This window comes from Rhinoraja longicauda, chromosome 35, assembly GCF_053455715.1.
Source record: "Rhinoraja longicauda isolate Sanriku21f chromosome 35, sRhiLon1.1, whole genome shotgun sequence".
NCBI lineage: Eukaryota > Metazoa > Chordata > Chondrichthyes > Rajiformes > Arhynchobatidae > Rhinoraja > Rhinoraja longicauda.
The window spans coordinates 17870126-17885784 of NC_135987.1; the positions used below are offsets into that span (position 1 = coordinate 17870126).

Genomic DNA, 15659 nt, shown 5'->3' on the forward strand with positions numbered 1-15659 from the left:
GCTCCGCCCAGCGATCCCCACACACGAACACTATCCTACACCCACTATGGACACTTTTTACATTTGCCCAGCCAATTAACCTACATACCTGTACGTCTTTGGAGTGTGGGAGGAAACCGAAGACCTCGGAGAAAACCCACGCGGGTCACGGGGAGAACGTACAAACTCCATACAGACGGCGCCCGTAGTCAGGATGGAACCTGGGTCTCCGGCGCTGCATTCGCTGTAAGGCAGCGACTCTACCGCTGCGCCACCATGAAGTTCAGTCAGAATTTCCATTTCTAATAAACTGAGGCATCACCTTGGTTAAAGTGTTTGTTCATTAGTTGGAAGATGTCTCAATATGAGCTCTGCTTCCTATTAATGCATTTAATTATTGGGGGAGGATATCTATTGAAAATCTTTTTCTTTTGAACTTTTCTATATTTTTTTCTATGAAGAGATACTGGATCCTAATCCCAGTGCACAATTATGGGAAAAGGAACAATTGAAAATACTTTTTAATCCAGTGTTGGTGACTTGATACTCAGCGAGTCGACAAGTGGAATTTGCAAAGAACTCACAACCTTCTTTCTTTTGGAGACAAATACAACAGTTTTAATCTGAGAAAAATACAAAATGAAACCATGTACAATATATGTACAAACTCTCTTTGTAAAAGACAAAATATTATCACCAGATATCAGATATGACAGCTATATCACTCATGTCTGAGTACCGTCATACTAATCTTCTCTAATTTCCAAGCGAAAGGAAACTCATAAAAATAGAATTGCAAACCAAAAATAAAAATTAAGAAGGAGGCAGGAGTCCTTGCTATGATTCTCCATCTTCATGGCAAGGCTGTCAGGAGCAATTGAGCAAACGGAGCGACAGAGAGTCCAGGAACGAAATATAAAGAAAGCTGTACAAATGCAAAACCTAAGACATGCCAAATAATGATGAAAATGCATATTTTTAATCGGTAAGGGCAGTAAAGTTAGCTTTCAGTTGTTGTTGGATTTTAATCTGCTTAATTCCCACGCTGTGATAATCAAACCTGAATGGTAGATGCTGAAGATTAAAACAGGTTAGCAAGTTTTCCTTATTAACAATCCAATCAGTAGTATTATATTTTATTCACAATTGCTTCACTCTACTGCCTACAAAATGTAACAACAAAGTAACCACAATTCAAAATTCACTCCAGAACTAAGGTGTTATCTGGTTGCAGTGTGGAAATGTTCAGTGCTACAGTCACAGAACAATGAAGCTAAGAGAAGTTTTAGCTGACCTTGTAGGATTATCACAGCAAGGTGTGAGTGCAAAGAATAAGAATGCCTGCAGTATATCTCTTCCCATCCTGGTGCTGTGAGTTTGCATTAAGCTTAGGCCGGCTGTCTCCTTGTGATGGCAATTGAATCGATGAGTGGAGTGGGGTGAGGGGGAGCAGTGGGTGTCAACACATTGAGCTCTTCAGGTCAGTAATTGCGGCTTGGGAACTCTGAACTAGGTTAAGGTGCTGTGCAAGCTTGCTTCAGTTAATCAACTTTGCAATGTTTTCTACTTCATCGAATTAACATTAATGTCGCTTTACCCTCCCAGAATGCTCCACAAAGTGCAATCTACTCTGCTACGATGTGTGTTAACCAATTTGTGGTCTTAAACTTCCCATTTCAAAAACAATTTAAAAGCAGAATATGAATATGAATAGGGTGCAAGTTGAATCAAGAGCTAAAATTGGCATGTCGCAAATATAATGCTACGGTGGTTATGGGAGATTTCAACATGCAGGTAGAATGGGAAAATTAGGTTGGTACTGGACCCCAGGAAAGGGAGTTTGTGCAGTGCCTCCGAGATGGATTCTTAGAACAGCTTATACTGGAGGCTACTAGGTAGAAGGCAATTCTGAATTTAGTGTTGTGTGATGAACCTGATCTGATAAAGGGACTCGAGGTAAAAGAGCCATTAGGAGGCGGTGATCACAATATGATAAGTTTTACTCAACAAATTGAGAGAGAGAAGGGAAAATCGGAAGTGTCAGTATTACAGTATAGCAAAGGGGATTACAGAGGCATGAGGCAGGAGCTGGCCAGATTTGACTGGAAGGAGGCCCTCGCAGGGAAGACAGTGGAACAGCAATGGCAGGTATTCCTGGGAATAATGCAGAAGTTGCAGGATCAATTTATCCCAAAGGGGAGGAAAGATTCTAAGGGGAGTAAGAGATGCCCGTGGCTGACAAGGGAAGTCAAGGACAACATAAAAATAAAAGAGAAGTATAACATAGCAAAGAAGAGTGGGAAGCCAGAGGATTGGGACTCTTTTAAAGAGCAACAGAAGATAACTAAAAAGGCAATACGGGGAGAAAAGATGATGTATGAGGGTAAGCTAGCCAATAATATAAAGGAGGATAATAAAAGCTTTTTTAGGTATGTGAAGAGGAAAAAAATAGTTAAGGCAAATGTGGGTCGCTTGAAGACAGAAGCAGGGAAATTTATTATGGGGAACAAGGAAATGGCAGACGAGTTGAACTGGTACTTTGGATCTGTCTTCACTAAGGAAGATACAAACAATCTCCCAGATGTTCTAGTGGCCAGAGATCCTAGGGTGACGGAGGAACTGAAGGAAATCCACATTAGGCAGGAAATGGTGTTGGGTAGATTGATGGGACTGAAGGCTGATAAATTCCCAGGGCCTGATGGTCTGCATCCCAGGGTACTTAAGGAGGTGGCTCTAGAAATCGTGGATGCATTGCTGATCATTTTCCAATGTTCTATAGATTCAGAATCAGTTCCTGTGGATTAGAAGGTAGCTAATGTTATCCCACTTTTTAAGAAAGGAGGAAGAGAGAAAACAGGAAATTATAGACCAGTTAATCTGACATCAGTGGTGGGGAAGATGCTGGAGTCAATTATAAAAGACGAAATTGCAGAGCATTTGGATAGCAGTAACAGGATCGTTCCGAGTCAGCATGGATTTACAAAGGGGAAGTCATGTTTGACTAATCTTCTGGGATTTTTTGAGGATGTAACTAGGAAAATTGACAGGGGAGAGCCGGTGGATGTGGTGTACCTCGACTTTCAGAAAGCCTTCGACAAGGTCCCACATAGGAGATTAATGGGAAAAATTAGGGCACATGGTATTGGGGGTAGGGTACTGACATGGATAGAAAATTGGTTGACAGACAGAAAGCAAAGAGTGGGGATAAATGGGTCCCTTTCAGAATGGCAGGCAGTGACTAGTGGGGGTACTGCAAGGCTATTTACAATATACATTAATGACTTGGATGAAGGGATTAAAAGTACCATTAGCAAATTTGCAGATGATACAAAGCTGGGTGGCAGTGTGAACTGTGAGGAAGATGCTATGAGGTTGCTGGGTGACTTGGACAGGTTGTGTGAGTGGGCGGATGCATGGCAGATGCAGTTTAATGTGGATAAGTGTGAGGTTATCCACTTTGGTGGTAAGAATAGGAAGGCAGATTATTATCTGAATGGTGTCAAGTTAGGAAAAGGGGACGTACAACGAGATCTGGGTGTCCTAGTGCATCAGTCACTGAATGGAAGCATGCAGGTACAGCAGGCAGTGAAGAAAGCCAATGGAATGTTGGCCTTCACAACAAGAGGAGTTGAGTCTAGGAGCAAAGAGGTCCTTCTGCCGTTGTACAGAGCCCTGGTGAGACCGCACCTGGAGTACTGTATGCAGTTTTGGACTCCAAATTTGAGGAAGGATATTCTTGCTATTGAGGGCGTGCAGCGTAGGTTTACTAGGATAATTCCCGGAATGGCGGGACTGTCATATGTTGAAAGACTGGAGCGACTAGGCTTGTATACACTGGAATTTAGAAGGATGAGAGGGGATCTTCTCGAAACATATAAGATTATTAAGGGGTTGGACATGTTAGAGGTAGGAGACATGTTCCCAATGTTGGGGGAGTCCAGAACCAGGGGCCACAGTTTAAGAATAAGGGGTAGGCCATTTAGAACAGAGACGAGGAAACACCTTTTCAGTCAGAGAGTTGTAAATCTGTGGAATTCTCTGCCTCAGAAGGCAGTGGAGGCCAATTCTCTGAATGCATTCAAGAGAGAGCTAGATAGAGCTCTTAAGGATAGCGGAGTCAGGGGGTATGGGGAGAAGGCAGGAACGGGGTACTGATTGAGAATGATCAGCCATGATCACATTGAATGGTGGTGCTGGCTCGAAGGGCTGAATGGCCTACTCCTGCATCTATTGTCTATTGCCATACAGTCAAGCACTTTCGTAACTTAACAAGACAGAAAATTTCGGAGAAGGAAAGCTGAATAAGGAGCAGTGACATATTGCTGAATAGATTTTAACACAGGACTTGCTCTATGCTCTACCTGAACACAGGACAGATAACAACTTACGTTCTTGAAAGCGCTCACATGCCACAATACCTCATCAGGCCACAATGGAAGCCTTGCTGCTGGAAGTATACTGGTTTTATTATTTTGTTTTGTTGAGGGATTGCGTACATTTGCCTAATAATTTTTCTTGTGACCTTCATCCTCTAAAGGGAAAGAACATCCGAGTCTGGTCACAAAAAAGAAATGAGAGATAAAGTAGGAAACGACAAAGTTTTTGCATTATAAAATAAAGACCTTCTGATTATAACTGGCCATAATATTCAGTCTGCATCGATTGTCTTCAAGTTATCAGTGACACCATTCAATAAAACCTTGTGTTTCCATGCTGGAGAAGCAGATAATTTTCAAGGGCAGGTAGTTGCTGCTTCTTGGTGGAATAACATGTATGGTCCTTCAAATGCTGTAAAGGCAAGGCCCGTGGTATGTCAAAGCCAGCATCCATTTAAAAGTGCTTCACAATGTCTCACTCTCAGTTTAGAGTTTGTACAGGTATCAACATTCATCTTCTACCTCTCTGATGGGTGGAATCAAACTGCTGGTGGATTTGTACTGATTGATTTGATTAGCCATGTGACCGCTCAGTGGTTTTATCTGAATGTTCCTGGGAAAGGCGTTATCAGTTTCATCTGTAAACCATTTCTTTTCTGCAAGGATAGCGAGTCGCCATGGACGGGTGAGGGAACGTGGAGGAGAAAGAGAGAGAAACATTATGGTTAATCATGTGGGCTGGGGGAAAAAATGTGTTAACACTGTTACACGTTTGACAGATTGTAAAATTGGAATTCATGACAAGTTCCCTCCTCCTCTGTGATCCTGGTGGTTTAAGTTATTCCCTGTGACAGAATGATAAAGTTACAATCTGTTCTGACATGATCCACAGGTTGCCAACATTTTGCAATGTCCATCTACATTCATCTTTGCGTCAAATAGACATTTTTTTGGTTGCTGTAATTCAATGGAACTTTTAAAGTAATCAAAAGACCTGAATTATTGATGGGGTTTTTATGTACAGAGCTCCCAGTGGACTGGAGCTGGAAAGAGAGAGGAAAAACAGTGCTTTCTTTCAGACTCTGATGGCAGCCTCCCCTAAACTGGTTCAATTGCTTTGAAACTCTCAGCTTATGGCACAGAGGCATTGTAAATGTAAAATAAAATCAAAGCAACGACTGACTACATTCTGACATGACAACATTTGTAAAAACCAATAACAATATGATGTCTTGTTTGATATAGTGTTTGATTGTTGAGTTTTACTGGCGTTATTTTACCTGCTGCCTTTACAAGCCCTTACGTTGGAAGGCTTGGGGGGGGGAAAGGTTGGGTTCAGAAACTTGTGCAAAGTTTGCCTTCCTCACCAGTTAGTGCAATTCAACTCTTGCTGGCAAGGTCATAAGGTCAAAACTGATAGGAGCAGAATTAGGCCATTCGGCCCATCAAGTCTACTGCACCATTCAATCATGGCTGCTCTATCTCTCCCTCCTAACCCCATTCTCCTGCCTTCTCCCCATAACCCCTGACACCCGTACTAATCAAGAATCTATCTATATCTGCCTTAAAAGTATCTATTGACTTAGCCTCCACAGCCTTCTGTGGCATTGTATGGGAAGATCATAGAACCTCCTCTGGTCTCTGTCAGCTGGCATACCTCTTTGCTCTTGGGTGGAATATATTGCCTCTCTGTGGTGTTTTGCTCACTGTAATAGTTAACAAGCAAATTGCTTGTGGATTTCACCCAGTGAGACAAACAAGCTGGAATGACCCAAGGATTTGAACCCATGACTTACTGGACAGCTATTCAATCTTGGGGGGCACAGCATTTTAATTTATCCAAAATGCATATGGATTACATGCAGGCAGATAAGAGTAGGCCTTTGGCATCCTGTTTCACACAGACATTGTGGGCTGAACGGCCTGGTCCTCTGCTGTACAGTTCTATGTTTCAAGTCTCTCACTTAGATAATTATCTATTGCTCAAATGTTTGACTCTATGACTCGAATTGGAGAATGCTGTGCCCGAAGGAAACTTGTTGACTAATAATTCATTGAATTGTTTAAAATTAAAAGAAGTCCAGATCTGATTTTTTTTTTTAAAACAGAAAACACTTGAAACACTCAGATGGTCAGGCAGCATCTTTGGAGAGAAAAACGTTACAGGTGAGAGATGCTTCATCAGAACAGTCCAGTCCCTGGTGTGAAGCACTAACAGTAATCCATCAAATGAAGCAGGAACCTGAAGAATGTATTAAAAAGGAACTGCAGATGCGGGTTTATACCAAAGATAGACACAAAATGCTGAAGTAATTCAGCGAGGTTGGGCAGCACCTCTGTAGCTGCCTCAGAGAGCTGTGGATGCAGGAACGTTTAAATAAATTTAAAACAGAAAGAGATTGTTTTTTAATAGACAAGGGAATTAGGGGTTACGGGGAGCGGGCAGGGAAGTGGACATGAGCTATTGTTAGTATAGTAAGACCTGAGTAATCTCCTGGACAAGTTTCGATCGCCTAGCTTGGGGTCGGAGAGGAATTTCTCGGATTTTTTCCCCAAATTGGCCTGGGTTTTTATCCGGTTTTTCGCCTCTCCCAGGAGATCACACGGTTCTTTTGGGTGGGAAGAAGGGCGATAGTGGGAAGGGGGTTGGGGTAGGATCAGCCATGATCGTATTGAGTGGCGGAGCGGGTTAGAGGGGCCGGTTGGCCTACTCCTGCTCCTATTTTCTTGTGTTCTTGTGGAGCACATGGATAGGTGACATTTCGAACCAAAATGTCATGTATCCAAGTTTTCCGCTGAGTTACTCCAGCATTTTACCTCAGTTACTAGAAGAATATTGGGCCGATATATATGCCATTCACCTCATTGGAATATTAAAATCTTTGCAGGCGGAAGTTGATTTAACTTACACCTACTCCATTCTCATTGTTTCCCTGTAGTAACCAACCACAATGCAGCTTGACAAAAAGAGATATTGTTCCATTGTGTGCAGTCTCGAATACATCTAAGTGTATTGCTTCAGAAAAAAATAAATCTTGCTGGAGCTAAATCCATCTCTTTAAAAATAGTTTCCTCCCAAATCGTTCCTGTAAAACGAGAAGTTTGAAGCCTAACATGTGAAGGAAACCCTTTCTAACCAGTGCTGGCACATTCATTTCCTGCACCTTATCCATGAGCAGACAGTTGAATGATCACATTCTACCGCTCGGCTCGTGAAATAAAACAATTATTTATCATGGTTTTTATGAATCTGAAACATCTCAAACGTTGCAAAGCCTCGGTGTGTAGAGCCGTGACGTTATCCTTCTGGACTTGGAGCCAGATGCAGCCTGTTTGGTTCCACAGGGTGTCAGTGATCAATGTGGGTATTGATGATCTGCCTATAGTCACTAGGAGATTTCACCAATACTTTCTCCCTTCTACAAGTCCTGAGATAAGTGTTGAGCCTTGGGGGAGGTGTGCAGAACCCACTAACAAATTTGTTGCCAAGGGTCTTTGTCATTTATAGATTATCAGACTCCCAGGAATTGGAATAGCTTAACCTTCATAAGAAGAGAACATTAAGCAGCATGCTGATATATTTAAAATGCCTTCAGATAATGGTGGTTTAGATGCAGGTTTTGGCTCAGGTTAGAGGTTAAATCTCCCCCCCCCAACAACCCTTCCCTATACACAAGCACTACACACGCTCCACATGCACATGCATGGACACACATACACACTTACCCACACCGCACCTGTACACACAAACATACACACACACTCCTTTGAAAATATTTGCAGCTGTTGCAAATAATGCAGAGGTATCTGTAAAGAGTTGTGGACTCAGCCCAGTCACACAGCCCTCCCCACCATCAAAAGCATCCTCAAGAAAGTCCCATCTACCCTCAAGAATCCCGACCATCGAGGCATGTCCTCTTCTCACTGTTACCATTGGGCAGGAGGTACAGAAGCCTGAAGTCACAGACCACTAGGTTCAGGCACATTTAGTATCCTACAAAATACTGGAGTAACTCGGTGGGTCAGGCAGCATCCCTGGAGAGAAGGAATGGGTGACGTGTCGAGTCGAGACGCTGCCTGTCCCGTTGAGTTACTCCAGACTTTAGTGTCTATCTTAGGTGTAAACCAGCATCTGCAGTTTCTTCCTACACATACTACCCCTGAGTCATGTTGTAATTGACTAGCATATTTGACTAGCATATTAAATGATGTTCCTTTTATGCAAAAATATCGGTGGTCTAAACACTTTTGAGAGCCTGTATGTTGAAAACAAAATCCAAGGTTGACATCATAAAAGAAATCTCGAATAAAAAAAATCTCGACTTTTTAAAGCAGGTCTTCAGGGGTTTGCTGTTGGCTGTTAAACAGAAAACTGTGAAGATTTCAAGGGCTGCTTGTGTTGTACTGGGGGACTGAGGTGTGATATCAGGGAGTGGGACTCAGTGGAGCCTGGCCTCTTACTGCTAGCGATGAACGGCTGCTGGGGCAACTGCACTGTTCCCTGAAGCTGGATCATTATGTGTTCACAACTATATGGGAATATTTTCCAAAGATTCCAGGCTGCACAGCAAAAAAACAAAATAAATAGAATGAATGTTTCGGAGGATGCTTATTTTATTGATGTTATTCTAGGTTGATAAACTCTTATCAATAAAAGATTATAACTGGTAGACACAAAATGCTGGAGTAACTCAGCGGGTCAGGCAGCATCTCGGGAGAGAAGGAATGGGTGACGTTTCCGGTCAGACTGATCAGTCTGAAGAAGGGTCTCGACCCGAAACGTCACCCATTTCTTCTCTCTCCGGATGCTGCCTGACCCGCTGAGTTACTCCAGCATTTTGTGTCTACCTTCGATTTAAACCATCATCTGCAGTTTTTTTTCCTGAAGATTATTACTGTGCCCTTTATAACTGTGGAATTACTTTGGCATGTGAAGCTGTGGAAGCAGACTCTCTTCAATTACATATACAGTAAACACTTCCAAATACAGTCCTCTATAACGGATAGACACCAAATGCTGGAGTAACTCAGCGGGACAGGCAGCATCTCTGGAGAGAAGGAATGGGTGACGTTTCGGGTCGAGACCCTTCTTCAGACTGAATATAACGGATATTGTTTATAGTGGACTTCTTGATTAGTACAGGTGTCATGGGTTATGGGGAGAAGGCAAGAGAATGAGGTTAGGAGGGAGAGATAGGTCAGCCATGATTGAACGGCAGAGTAGACTTGATAGGCCAAATGGCCTTATTCTGCTCTTGGAACTATGAAGGTAGATCATAGTTTCAGGGAAACTTTAACTCGGTCCCTATTCCACAGATGCTGCCTGACCGGCTGAGTGTTTCCACCATTTTCTGTATTTATTTTGGATTGTCAGCATCTGCCACTTTGCAGGAGAGGCAAGGGTGAGCAGCAGAAGCCTGACTGGTTCACAGTGGCAGATGATATCACATTATTCCATATGGATGACTCAGTTCAATTTAGTTTATAATCATGTGTATCGAGGTACAGTGAAAAGCTTTTGTTGCGTGCTAACCAGTCTTTCCAGCAGAAAGACAATACATGATTACAATCGAGCCATTTAGGGTGTACATATGAAGGGAATAATGTTTAGTGCAAAGTAAAGCCAGTAATGTCTGATCAAAGATAGTCCGAGGGGCACCAATAATGTAGATAGTAGTTCAGGACTGCTCTCTAGCGGTCATTGACTAATCAATGGCTGAATGAGATTAGTTTGGAAGGAGTTCCATTAGAAGAGCACCCATGGTTCTGTTGCATCATATTTCCATAAGCAATGGCTTTTGGATTTTACCAGAGCATCAGTTATACCTAGGGTTGCCAACTGTCCCGTATTAGGCCCGGGGGGGGCGCTGTAGGCCCGGAAGCTGCAAGCCCGGATGCTGTAGGCCCAGGCAGTGTAGGCCCGGAACCCCGGGCGCCGCCTGACTGAGGTTGCGTAGCAACCCGCCTCCCGGCCTGGGCGGCCACCATTGGTACAGCAGGAGCACGTGGCCACTGGCTGGGTCAGGTCACGTGGGGTGCGGGGCGGTGATGTCACCTTGCACCTTATTTGGGAGTGAGAAAGTTGGCAACCCTAGTTATAACAGAGAAAAAATAAGCCAACTTTCAGGCCTCAGTAATCAAGCAGAAAATTATAAGCAGATCAAAGAATCCCACAGGGCTCTTAAATAACCCTAAGTTTGATAATTTTACAGCAAATCATCTAATGTTTTTGTTTCTTCAAACCATCGCCTTTCACACAGGATGACAAAGTAGAAACTAGCAGGAAATGATTTAAGAGAGGGATTGCCTTTTTTTAAAAACCATAAACAGCTGTGACAGCAACAATCTCATTGAATTAATTCCTATCAAAGCAGGGAACTACCTGGACATGATAATGGCTCCTTTTATTTTACAAAATGTTCTGAATGTTTAACATAATAGTCCCTATTCTGCACAGTATCCAAAATATATTTTTGAACAGATCTCCTAACTGGTTGATTTTATAACTTTTTGTTTAATTACATTTTGCATAAAACTCATTTTTGAAGGTTACAATAGCCAAAAACCTTATTAATAACACGGTAGACGATATGTTTTCTCTTTACGCTATTAACCTGACGTTAAGGATTGTAGATTCAAGGATTGCTCTTTTGGTAACCATGTTTTATTCCATAATACAAAATGTTGGAGTATCTCAGCAGGGCAGGCAGTATCTGTGGAGGAAATGGATAAGCAATGTTTGGGCCAGATATCGTCTATCCATTCCCTCCACAGATGCTGCCTGAACTGCTGAGATACTCTAGCACTTTGAGCTTCGGTCAAGATTCCAACATCTGCAATCCCTTGTATCTTCATAGTATTTTCCATTCAAGATTACCGCTATAACAAAAGGCTGATGATGCCACACACAGGCATGAAGCATGTTTTGAGATAACATAGTTTCTCAGACGATGCTTTTCTATCATCCTGTCCAATGAGACTGCCAAAGTAATGGTTTCTAACATTGTGGAGGCCAAGTCAATGGATATTTTTAAGGTGGAGACTGAGAGTATTAAGAGTCTTGACAGTAAGTGTGTTAGGGGGCGAAGACAGAAGACTGGGAAGATAGATCAGCCATGATTGATTGGCGGAGTAAACTTGATTGGCCGAATGGCCTAATTCTGCTCCTAGAACTTATGGACACATTGTCTGACCCTAACTCATAACATAAATAATAGGATCTATTTAGAGAGAAATCTTTCCTGAACTATATATTTGGATCTATTGTTTAAGAAGTTATCTGTCCCATTTCAAGTAGAATGCTAGAGGTTTTCGGAAGAAGACGCAAGGAACTGCAAATGCTGGAATCTTGAGCAAAACACAAAGTGTGGGAGAAACTCAGTGGGTTAGGCCGCATCTGTGGAGAGAAAGTAACCATTAGTTTGAAGAAGGGTCTCGTCCTGAAACTCATCTATCCATTCCCCCCACAGCGGCTGCCTGACCTGTTGAGTCTCTTCAGCATTTCATGTATAGCTTCTAAGGGCTTTATATAGGCTGAGGTTGTGGAAGGTGCTGTATAAAGTCTTATTGTTAAACAGAAACTCAGCTGCTTGAAGATTAATATCTATGTTAAATGAGAAATCATGAGGAATTACAAATATTTGTTTAAATTAGTTTAATCTTTTTATATCTCCTCAAAGCTGGTTCAATTTCTTGCTATTTTTTAATTTGATATTTGTGCAAAACTGATTTTAAATGAAGAGGCTTGCAGTGGAAATTCCCACTGATGCAAATGGACTTGTCAGTCTCCACTTCGGGTGACTGCACTTGACTATTAATGTCAGTCTCCATATTTCTCCAGACTATTGCTCAAACGTTTATGGTATGGCATCACGCACCACTTACTGCAAAGTAGCAAATAGGCTATTCCTTTACCAAAGCTACATCACCACCACTACAACTCTTTAAATATGGAGAATTTTCAGTGCAAGCACAAGGGACTGCAATGGCAGGAACTTGCAACAAAAAACAAACTGCTGGGAGAACTCAAGTCGAGCAGCTACTCGACAACAAAGGGATTGTGGACATTTCAGGTCGAGATTCTGTAAACTGTAGACGGCTTGATTGTAATCATGTATAGTCGTCTCTGTTGACTGGATAGCACGCAACTAAAAAGCTTTTCACTGTACCTCGGTACACGTGACAATAAACAAAACTAAATTAGCCCTAATGCAAAGTCTTCACCCGAAATGTCGACCATTACTCTGGCTCCACAGATACTGTTCGACCCTCTGAGTTCCTCCAGCAATGTTCAAAGTTGCATAATATAATAGGCGTTGTGCCGGGGCGCATGCGCGCACACTGCAACCTACATACACAGACACTCACATGCACATGTCGACACACATAGACACGCACGTACACACACTTGCAGCAGTGCATTCCACACATGGCAAGGCTGTTTGTGTGAAGCCAGTTGATGAATTAGCACAACTGGGACAATTTCCAAATGTGTCTCCATGAAGAAACTGGCAGCTGGAAGTTAGAATTAGGGATGTGTGTATTGGAGAGAGAAGTGATGCTTGAACGTGCCCTTTCTCTTGAGGCTCAAGGCATGCCTGGTGTTGTTTATAGAAATGCCATTCATAAATGGATGGAAGCAAACATCATGATAGCCAATTAAGGCCAGCTAGAAACAAGGGCATCAGCAAATCATCTAGGTTGTTTTATTAACAACTCAGATGGTACTTTTTTCTGTTGGCTGTGCAAGAACATGAGCTGATTCAATGGCTTCCGGGAGTCACAAATATACGGATAGTAAAGGTTTAGAGGGGCATATCAAAAATGACACCAGGGTCTGGATCAGTTGGGCAAGAGGGCTGAGGTGTACGTTTGGGAAGTTAAAACCAGGGCAGAACCTTCACAGTGAATGGCAGAATCCTGGGAGTGCTGCAGAGCAGAGGGAGTGCAGGGACATGGTTCTTTGAAAATGGCGTCACAGGTAGATAAAGTTGTCAAGAAGACGTTTGGTTCATTGGCCTTCATCAGTCAGATGATAGATTATAGATGTACAACCTGATCTCCCGGTGGCTGAGCACTTCAACTCCCCCTCCCACTCCCAGTCTGACCTTTCTGTCATGGGCCTCCTCCAGTGCCATAGTGAGGCCCACCGGAAATTGGAGGAACAGCACTTCATATTTGTGCTTCAGCATTACCACAGGGCTTTGTTGTTAAATGTTGAGATTAGAGACAGAAGTAGGCGGGTATCTGTGAGAACCCACGGAGGGAGTGCCAGATACTGCTGTGATTTCCAGATACCGTGTGAAAATCACATCAGAGTTAATGAAATTGTTTGCAGTTGCGGTAACTGTGATATAGTTTTTAAATGGTGTAGAGTTGAAAATTCAGACTGTAGTTTCTGTATCTGTAGAAGAACCTGTATGAGCTGGGAAGGTGGTCTCAACAATCTCCGCTCTGCATTTGGTGGTCTTTGACAACCTCAAATTTGCAACAATCCAACCTCATTCATTACGTAATTGCACAAATTGTGTTCTCTTGCTGACTAACCCCAGTACACGCAGTGTTTCACCAATGTGAGAATTAGGGTTGCCAACTGTCCCGTATTAGCCGGGACATCCCGTATTTTGGGCAAAATTAGTTTGTCCCGTATTAGTAGGGTTGCCAACTTCCTCACTCCCAAATATGGGACAAAGGGTGACGTCACCGCGCCACGTGACCTCACCCAACCAGCGGGCACGTAATCCCGCTCCACCAATGGCGGCTGCCATTGGTGGAGCGGGAGCACGTGGCCGCTGACTGGGTGAGGTCACGTAGGGCGCGGGGCGGTGACGTCACCCTTTGTCCCGTATTTGGGAGTGCGGAAGTTGGCAACCCTAGTGAGCATGCTTCTGTGAAGGCTTGGGTAGGCAAAGGAATGTCCCAATTCTGTACCATTGTAGTTTGTGTGTTGTTTGTGGCCTCAAGTGAAGAAGGTTGCGTTAAATTGATTTGTACCTGTTGGCAATTAAACCCAAATGGATGACCAAAGCAGTTATTTAGTCAAGGGGTGGAGAGGATTAGTGACGAAGCATAACAGTGGTAATCGAAATAGCCTCACTTTAAAAAAAAAGCCTGTTGCTATGTTTAATAACAACTCTAATCTGATCAGTACTTCTGGATCCCACAGGCTAGGAAGAGCAGTTGGTTAACATTTGGCTTGTGCTGTGAAATGTGGAGACTCAGGACTTTGTAACAGCTTCAGCAGCCTGGTCCTCTGCTGCAGTCTCCAAGGAGCCTCAACACCCCGAAGATTATGGCCTCTCGATCCCCTGTCAGATTTGGAGCAGGATATCAGACCCCAACTTATTTCAATGCAGTGTAAGAGAATGGGGAGTCATTTCTTTAATATCTTGCTTTAGATGAATATAATGAGTCTGAGTTTTAGAGATATTTAATGTCTTTTGGTCTCGACAGCTGGTAAAGCTGAGATGAGACGTTGGGAGACAAATATAGAGTGTATATGACAGTGCCCACAAAGGCAAAGATATTGTGGGCCAAGGAACCTGTTCCTGTGTTGTACTTTTCTATTTTCTAAGGAGAGGAATGGATTGATTAATTAAGTCTTGCTCCCCAGTTAGTTCTTTGTCTGTTGTCCAGTATATTTCGGCACTTGAAGGTGTTGCTCCTGGTCCATTTTTTGAAAGTGATCAATGATCTTCCCTCATCCCTACTAATTTCTGTGTTCGCTTGACCCTTCTGCCAAGAGAATTAAATTTACATCAAATATGTACAAAGCGAACAGCAACATCAACACCTGCGGTTTAAACATAATAAAATATAAAGCAGAAAACACAAGTGGTTTAAAGGTAATGCTTTGTACCAGGGCAGGAAAGGAATGAAGCATCACTGGTTTGTTCGGCCTATTTTGTAGCCTAGATTTCTCCTGCAATGCTCTCATGTGGACATCGTTCTCTCCCAGCCAAACCCCTCTCCCTCTCGATGCATTCAAGAGAGAGTTAGATATAGCTAGTTGGATGGCCTACTCCTGCACCTATGTTTCTAATGACAATTCACGTCAAAATGTGCTGCTGCAGAATGACCGTCACCAAAGCATCACTTTCAGCATGGGGAATTTTCAGTTAGCGAGACCACTGGGCGAACAGGACAACGAATTGCTCGGCTCACATCAACACAAAAATCAAATGGGTTCCCGCCCGTCGCGATGATGTGAATGATAGAATCTGTGCACGGTGACAGATTCCAATTGCTCACAAGGCAATCACATGATCAGCAAGATGCCACATGCAAGGGAGACCATGGGAATGA

General features: G+C 42.9%; 1 protein-coding gene across 3 annotated transcripts in view; it reads right to left on the minus strand.

Annotated features, from left to right (window-relative positions):
- Positions 1 to 587: 587 nt before the first annotated feature.
- Positions 588 to 15659, minus strand: part of LOC144609998 (calcium-activated potassium channel subunit alpha-1) — a 594620-nt gene continuing 579548 nt past the window's right edge. For 2 of the 3 annotated variants that reach the window (XM_078428430.1, XM_078428427.1), the window contains one exon: positions 588 to 5011. In XM_078428430.1, the coding sequence (XP_078284556.1) occupies positions 4860 to 5011 (152 nt within the window). In that variant the 3' untranslated portion in view covers positions 588 to 4859. The remainder of the gene's footprint in view (positions 5012 to 15659) is intronic. The other variant, XM_078428428.1, reaches the window with a different exon arrangement.